The 8,886-nt window shown below is 42.0% G+C and overlaps 1 protein-coding gene across 1 annotated transcript; it reads left to right on the plus strand.

Annotated features, from left to right (window-relative positions):
• Positions 1–3,844: 3,844 nt before the first annotated feature.
• Positions 3,845–8,384, plus strand: zdhhc11 (zDHHC palmitoyltransferase 11; the record flags this gene model as incomplete). The annotated part of the gene is given in 9 exon segments (XM_080541232.1): positions 3,845–4,066; positions 4,575–4,753; positions 5,527–5,628; positions 5,787–5,911; positions 6,123–6,157; positions 6,159–6,529; positions 7,138–7,201; positions 7,295–7,373; positions 8,203–8,384. Coding segments are annotated over 9 exon segments (1,359 nt in total).
• Positions 8,385–8,886: the final 502 nt, after the last annotated feature.

Consider the following 8,886-nt stretch of genomic DNA (forward strand, 5'->3'; position numbering starts at 1 on the left):
TAAACAGTCATTACATGTTGTGCTTTTTATACTGAATCGTGCTACCCAGTTTCTTTGGTGTTCTTTATTTCTGACTATGTTTGGTATCATTTACAAAAGGAATTATACAACTTACAGTGGTGCTTCAAGAACTCCCCCTTGTGTACTGGAGGAAGGGTTCAGAGGGTAATAGTATCTGTCTACAGATCAGAATAGCAGAAACAGTAGACTATGGCAACCTTCCCCTTTGTGAACCACTCTCTTCTAAAGGCTGGTTCTACCTTTTACGGTTTGTTTGTAGGTGTGTGGTGTATACCCCATCAAGTCATATAAAGGTTACAATAGGGCAAATGGAACAAACATAGGATCTAAAAAGGTTAATACGGTCTATTCCCTGTACTGCTAGGACCTGTAGCAACTTGCTTATGGTAGCTGAAGTTGAACAGGATGAAAGCAAAGTCTTGGATAGGAGTGAGTCTCCATCATTACCTTCACCATACAGTTAGTGATGCATTTGATACATACATTTGTCTGACTATGTGAGTGTGAAACTCAGAAAACAGAAGTACATTTCACATGGCACAGTATTGCCTATCTGTTTTCATTTCCCCTTATGCTATGATGACTGTATAGAGTATGTAACATAATAGTCTCCAACTTCCATGAGCAATGGAGTGTGTTAACATTTTTAGTGGATCGTTTTCAAAAGAAATTAATTAACCGAGCAATGGCTAATAAGCATAGGGCAGTCTGAAATACTTACAGTATGTAGTTGGATCATGACATAGTATGAGTAAAGATGTTATGGTAGATATTATTTGCTTTTTTTAAAATTATGCTTTTACAGGTCAACATAATAGTCTGAAATAGTGATTCTAGTTGGATGCAATGTGGGGAAGGGCTATAATGTGTTTCTGCAGCTCTGCTTGTGTTAAACAGCCCAAGCCCACTGATCACCTGAGAGGCTGCGGTCGGGAAACACTGCGCATGCGCGTTTTAACAAGAGCAGTTTCCATAGTGAGATAACTTCAGTCACTTATCACACCTGTGCTTTTCTGTCCGGATAGGCACGGTGACGGTATATGGGAATTGATACTCAATTGATGTTTAGCTTGACCGGTTTATTAAATGCGCTTTTTCATTATGTCACGAGACGTTTTACTTTGGGTGGTTGAGAGAAGAAAGTGAGTTCTGGTCCTTTGTCATAATTGACTATAATAATCTGGTTTATAGAAGTCACCTGCCAGGCTGCTCAATGAGATGAAACCAGAACGGACAATCAACAAACCACATTTTCGTCTGAGCAATTTTTTCCATCGGTTTCAAAGCACGAAGATGTAAGTCATTCAAATGAATCGAAACTTTACTCCCTGTAAACTTGAACAAACATTACGTTTTTTGCAATGTGTGAAATCATATATTGATGTGTTTTTTTTTTAACAGTGTAAAAAAATACATGTTCAGATTTGAGTTCTGTTGTTTTGCGTCGCTGACAGTTTGACATGCTCTAGAAAATAAATGGAATATCGCATCAATGTTACCAAAATACAATGGGCTATAGAATGCAATGTTCCGAATAGGCAATATTGTAAAACATGAAGTCTTGCATTTTCATGTCTCGACTTGTGTTGCCACTATGTGGGAGCTATGGCTACGTTATTTGTTAGGCAAAACCATCAGTGCAAACAACCTGGGATGTATTGCTGCATCTGCTAAGCAACCGAATGTCATGCCTGTCATTTACCAGTCAACAAGGCTTTCATGTCTGTCATTTACCAGTCAACAAGGCTTTCATGTCTGTCATTTATCAGTCAACAAGGCTTTCATGTCTGTCATTTACCAGTCTACAAGGCTTTCATGTCTGTCATTTACCAGTCTACAAGGCTTTCATGTCTGTCATTTACCAGTCAACAAGGCTTTCATGTCTGTCATTTACCAGTCAACAAGGCTTTCATGTCTGTCATTTACCAGTCAACAAGGCTTTCATGTCTGTCATTTACCAGTCAACAAGGCTTTCATGTCTGTCATTTACCAGTCTACAAGGCTTTCATGTCTGTCATTTATCAGTCAACAAGGCTTTCATGTCTGTCATTTACCAGTCAACAAGGCTTTCATGTCTGTCATTTACCAGTCAACAAGGCTTTCATGTCTGTCATTTACCAGTCTACAAGGCTTTCATGCCTGTCATTTACCAGTCAACAAGGCTTTCATGTCTGTCATTTACCAGTCAACAAGGCTTTCATGTCTGTCATTTACCAGTCAACAAGGCTTTCATGTCTGTCATTTACCAGTCTACAAGGCTTTCATGTCTGTCATTTACCAGTCAACAAGGCTTTCATGTCTGTCATTTACCAGTCAACAAGGCTTTCATGTCTGTCATTTACCAGTCAACAAGGCTTTCATGTCTGTCATTTACCAGTCTACAAGGCTTTCATGCCTGTCATTTACCAGTCAACAAGGCTTTCATGTCTGTCATTTACCAGTCAACAAGGCTTTCATGTCTGTCATTTACCAGTCAACAAGGCTTTCATGTCTGTCATTTACCAGTCAACAAGGCTTTCATGTCTGTCATTTACCAGTCTACAAGGCTTTCATGCCTGTCATTTACCAGTCAACAAGGCTTTCATGTCTGTCATTTACCAGTCAACAAGGCTTTCATGCCTGTCATTTACCAGTCAACAAGGCTTTCATGTGTGTCTGATGATGGATGATGACGACGACAATCAGTTGTTCTAAGTCATGGCTAAACTGATGGAAACACTTGTCTTTATGACACCAATGAGTATTCACACGTTTTCCTTGATTGCATAGCACATTTCATTATGAACGTCTATGGGTACATTAAATGGCAAGGGTCTGACCGAAAGCTGCTTGTGAGAGTCATTTAGAATCCATATACAGCTTTGGGTCCTTAGGCTCTTGCTATTTACCCATATTTAGCCATTAATGGTGGAAAGACTATCTTTAAAACACAGAAAAGACATTTGTTTTGTTCCCTGAAAGTAGTTGTATGGCCTAGTGCTTATAATATTGCATTGCACTCCTATTTTAGAAACTCTACACTGGCTTAGGTCTTCTGACACTGGTTTTCCCACATGTACAAAAGAAGAGATTTGGTGAGGCTGCATTCTCATTTTATGCACCCAAATAGTGGAATGCACTGCCAGTTTACACTAGAGATGCAACCTCAGCAAATATGTTCAAGTCAAGACTAAAAACCCATCTTTTAAATATTGCCTTTAAATGACAAAATAATTAAATGATGATTCTATAATGATTAAAGCACTTTGAGCTGCAAAATATACAAATAAAGTTATTATTATTATTATTATTATTATTATTGTTTATGAATGAGTAACAAAGAATTTTACTCGTTTTATCAGGCCATAAAAAAAAGTAAAACTTTTCTTTGCACTCTTGTGGATCTCTGCAACGTTGATTGGGTGAGGCCAAAATGTTGAGACTGGCTGCTCTAAGCACTATCCTCCTTGTGTGGCCTAACTGCTCTAACCTGATTCAACCAGGGAACAAGGAAGTGAATTGTTTAATCTGAACCCAACATTTCCAGGACAGATATTATGACCACAGCTGTGACATAAACCCTCACCACATTGGACAATACAGGAGCTCCTGATATGACACAGCTAACTGTGGAGGATGGTGACCATGTTGTCATGCTCTTACTCAACTCATTTCCCTGGCAAATGTGATGGCAGCCTCTCTTCCACAGAAGAAGTATGTGTGTCAGAGTGTCGTATTAGATATGGATGTTGTTGAGGATTTGTCACCCATTCACTTTCAGTGGCTGCGCTCTCCCCCTGTATGTCTGTTCTGTCTGTCTGTCTGTACTGTCTTCGTGTTGTAGATGAAGTGCTTTGGGCGGGGGCTGAGGCGTACGGCCCCTGCGCGCCACAACAGCAGGAACGAACTGGTGACCCCCTCCACCCTCCCAAGGGTAAACGGCTGGCACTGTCCCCCTCACACGTTCCAGATGGTTGGCTGGTTAGTATACAGCTACATGGCCGTCGTGGGCTTTGGTGTCTACATCCCACTTCTACCATCACCATGGAACCACGCTGTCTACTCAGTATCCTTTACCCAGGGGAGCCTTGCTCTTATCGGGTGCATTAAGGGTGTGTTGGTCTAATGTCCTGCTAGTGTTCCTATCAGTTTGTTTCACTTCAATGTCTACTGTGTATCGTAAGACTTGTAAACTGTACAGAAGGTTTTTGAACTGTCACTGTTTAAGGCTCGCAGTGGGGAATAGCAGTGTGTCATGGGGGCAGATGCAGCTTCTCTTGTCTCTCTTTCAGACGTCTTCACTGTTCTTTTGTATGGAGTTGACTGCTACAGTAGGCCTATATGATGTCAGCACTCCTTGTTTAGACAGTAGACTAGTAGGTTGATGGTAGCTAATATAAAGAGTTGATTTGTTCAGACTTGACACTACCCACTACATAGAGAGGCTTTTGTGTACAGCAATGACTCGCCTAAATGTCCAGTTTGTTAGCATGTCAAGTTGTGGCTATTCTAACTCGCGTTACATGAGATTGCAATATTTTATATGTTTGTCCCTTGACCCTCCCTCTGTGCAGGTGACTGGTATTGCCTTTATTGTGCATCTTGTCACACATATCGCTGCAGTGTCTATAGATCCAGCAGAGGCCAGCGTCCGTGCCAAGAAGAACTACTCTAACCCACTGCCTTTCTTTGACCAGAAGAAACAGCCACATGTCATACACAACCTACACTGTTACCTGTGTGACATCACTGTGTATGTATACCGCTGAACAGCATACAGCATGAACAGCATACACTCCACACAGAAATCTAATTCCTCCTAAGGCGTAACAATTTATGGACTAACCATTTTCAAATACAGTGGGGGAAATATTTAACACATCAAGCATTTTTAAAAATTCAACATATTTCCATTGCAGCTGTTCACATGAGCTTTAGACCAGACATTGGTATTAACTCAATAAAACTACACAGATAAAGAAATCGTAACATTCCAATCACATAAAAAATGGTTGATGTGTTGAATGTAAGCAATGTACCATGAGACGAAGGAGGCTGTGGAGACATTTACCACTGGTACAGGGTTGTGGCACGAGGCGAAGACAATGTCTCCACAACCCCCGCCCTCCAATGGTCAATTGCTTTTCTACAACAGCTACCACATAATATAAAAAATAAATACACAGTTTTAACATTACATTCATGTATTTACAGTCATTAATCGTTTCAGAATACATATATCCTTCCGCCACAGAATATAGTCCCATAAACAAGATCAACGATTGCATTGTAGGTCAGCACAGGTGTTCTTAATCAGATTGATTGGGAGGCGCATTGATACTGGAAATGCGGTCTAAACTGTGGGTTGTTGGGGTATTTACCACTATTGCTAGCCAATCTGAATCCAGTATCCAAACATGCTGTTGTAGAAAGTTATTTCCCCCACTGTATATTACTGAGCTGTTGAATTGACTTGATCATCCAGGAAATGACTAAAAGGTGTGCTATTCCTCCGTCTTGCTCTAGGGGCCCAAAAGTGAAACACTGTCGCGTTTGCAACAAGTGTGTTGAGGACTTCGATCACCACTGTGAATGGCTGAACACCTGTGTGGGTGGAAGGAACTACTGGTGAGAGGAAGCTTGGAAGGATTGCTCATTGGGACCCTTTATTGTCTACAAAGAATTTGAGGAAATATTTTTTACCATCATTCTTTTACATGTCTTTTAATGACCATCATTCTTCTACATGTAATCTAACGCCAGATATGTTTCTCTCTGGCCCTCAGGTACTTTTTTACGACGTTGCTATCTGCTGCGTTGGCCGTTTTCCTGCTTCTCTTGGTTATCTTGTTCATCTTCATTCAGAGCTTCTTGGACCCTGCAAGCCTACGCACTGCACCACAGTTTGACAGTAGGTGTCGACTAGTTTAATTAAAGGTGCTGAAGAATGGGGATTTGGACCAACGACTGATGTCTGGTGTTGTAAGAGTGATCCTGTATGAAGGATTTAGTCAGTGCTGAGGAGCCTCTTGTGTTTTGTGTTGTCTTTTCCCTGACCTGTGTTTGTGTAGGTGTGCTGAGTAATGCTACGTGGCTGGTCTTCCTGACCTGTGTTTGTGTAGGTGTGCTGAGTAATGCTATGTGGCTGGTCTTCCTGCCTCTGTGTTTGTGTAGGTGTGTTGAGTAATGCTACGTGGCTGGTCTTCCTGCCTCTGGGGCCTGTAGAGACGGGCTCGGCTGGACTCCTGGGCCTGGCCTTCGTCACGGTCCTGCTGGCGACCACCTGTCTGCTGCTGCTGGGCCACCTGCTGGGATTCCACCTGTTTCTCTGTGAGTTACAAACCCTTCACATGCAGGCGCTGTTACTGGTCTACACCAGAGACTGTTACTGGTCTACACCAGAGACTGTTACTGGTCTACACCAGAGACTGTTACTCGTCTACACCAGAGACTGTTACTCGTCTACACCAGAGACTGTTACTGGTCTACACCAGAGACTGTTACTCGTCTACACCAGAGACTGTTACTGGTCTACACCAGAGACTGTTACTCGTCTACACCAGAGCAGATTAGATCATTTAAGTACTTTCTTGTCCCCGTCAAGGAAAGTGATATAGCAGTCATTTAAATACAAAGATAAACATATGGGATTGACATGGTGCTACTATGTATCTGTCCATTGATTCCTATGATCTTTCCTGGGTGTTTTTTCCTCCCGTTCTATGCAGTGTCAAACAATCTGTCCACGTACGACTACATCATAAAACGGCGTCAGAAAGAAACGAGCCTCCGAGATGTGGAAGCAAGGATTCCCCAGTCTTCAACCGGCCACTGCAACAAAGGACAAGTCAGACCCTGGGCTTAAAGTGACCTGATATTTATTACAGTGCTTTACCCCAAAGGTTGCATGCAAACAGTGTTGATTAGATTTTGTTTTTCTAGGATCATTCTCTGACAGAGACTTCTATCAACTGTGAGGCATCGTTGCCCCAAAACGTCAGGTAGGATCATCTTGATACGCATTGGCGTCATGCTTTAATGTGGGGATCACTATGTTCACGATTGTATTTTAATAGTCATCGTAACCGTTGAATTGTAGTACCATCTTCTAATTCTTGTCACCTTTTGTCCCCACAGCGCCTGCAAAAGTGATGATAAAGGATGCATTTCAAGTCGACTCACTGGATCTATCTGCACTGAGGTCAGCTACAATAGTCTTTGTGTTGAATATTGACAATTGCACTTGCAATGTAATTCTCATGTGAACTAATCACTGAATACGTTTTTGTTTTAGATGGAGAATTTGAAGAAATCTCCAGAGAAAGAGAACAGTTTTTACTATGGCACAGAAACCCCCACCCAGATGGATCCAGGTGAGTTAGTGACAGACACCTACAGTATGTCTTGGTCAGTGGGTCTTTATTATCCTCTACATCAGCGGTTCCCAGGTCCGCGAGAGTACTGCAAGTGGGCCGCCAAATCATGGGCAAAGAAAATGTTTTATTGACGTTTTTTTGTTACAAAAACGTTTTAATTTTAAAAAGATAACAAATCTTGGATTGAACAGCCTTGATCGTATTGTGTGTGGTGTGCGCCGATATTTCCATCCGAAAAGAAGTCAGCTCGCTTCTTGATTGGCTACATTCCATCCCGGACTCGCGAACAGGGTTGCCAGATGGGATCGACATTTTCCACCCTAACCACAGTCTAAAACCGCTAATTCCACCAAAAAAAACAGAGCCCATCTGGCAACCGGAGTCGGGAGTTGCCCACACACATAAGGATGTTTGGTCGTAAATATTGAACACATACAAGATTTACGATCTTGGTATTTGATCACCTGCTATATAAAACATCGCCGCTCGGCTTTAATGGTTTAACCGCTATTTATTTTTAATTGTTTTGCCACGCTCCCTCTAGTTTTTGGTCAAATTACGTCATTGTTTTGAGCGCTCGTGCGCGTTTCATGCGCGTGCATGCGAAAAAAAAGTCCCGCGCGCTGCTGAGTGGGCCGCGAATACTGGACATATCTGTAAAGTGGGCCGTGAGTCCTAAAAGGTTGGGAACCGCTGCTCTACATGTTTTTGGTGATGAAGAGTGCCACTAATTGTAATCAAAGTAGGGCCTGCACACTCAAATGCTTTAATTCACAGATGAACAGACAACACTTCAACCCATTTTTGTTTCCTTTTGAATATCAAGTCGCCATGGAGGACCCCTCTATGGCCATGGAGGACCCCTCTGGCTGGAGGCTGGATGGAGAGGAGGAGGTGGCCCAGGGTACGGAGCAGGCCAGCGTGACGTCTGGGGAGGTGGAGGGGGAGCCCATCGTTCAAGACCCCCTGGGGAGCTCCATCATGGAGCCTGACTCTACTCCTCAGTAGCTGTTCTCTGATGCTCCATCATGGAGCCTGACTCTACTCCTCAGTAGCTGTTCTCTGATGTGCAGCAGGGTGCCACACACATCTACCTGACTCTGAATAACGACTGAAGGGAAGTGAATGCTTAATCCAACCCCCATGATAACAGCCCATCTATTGTCAATGAGGATTATGACTTGGACTTGAAACTTTGAATTCCATGGATTCTAAATGCATCATGGAATGTTTTGCAGTTGACTAGTGAATTGAACACACTGGATGCAACTTGAGTTCCTATGGAATATGACAATGGGACTATTTACTTACAATATGCAGTGATCATTATTTACACAATCATGTTAAACATTCTAACATTTTATGTTTTATTTGCATATTTGATTTAATCACTTGTCTCAAAGAAGTGTTTTACCATGTTGCATTTGTAAATGTTAGTTCATTTAAAGGTTTATTAACTGAATTGGAAAATAAAAATATTAATTAAGCGTCCTCAATTAAATCATGTCCA

The sequence above is a fragment of the Nansenia antarctica genome, assembly GCF_963989245.1.
Source record: "Nansenia antarctica genome assembly, chromosome: 10".
NCBI classification, from domain to species: Eukaryota; Metazoa; Chordata; class Actinopteri; order Argentiniformes; family Microstomatidae; genus Nansenia; species Nansenia antarctica.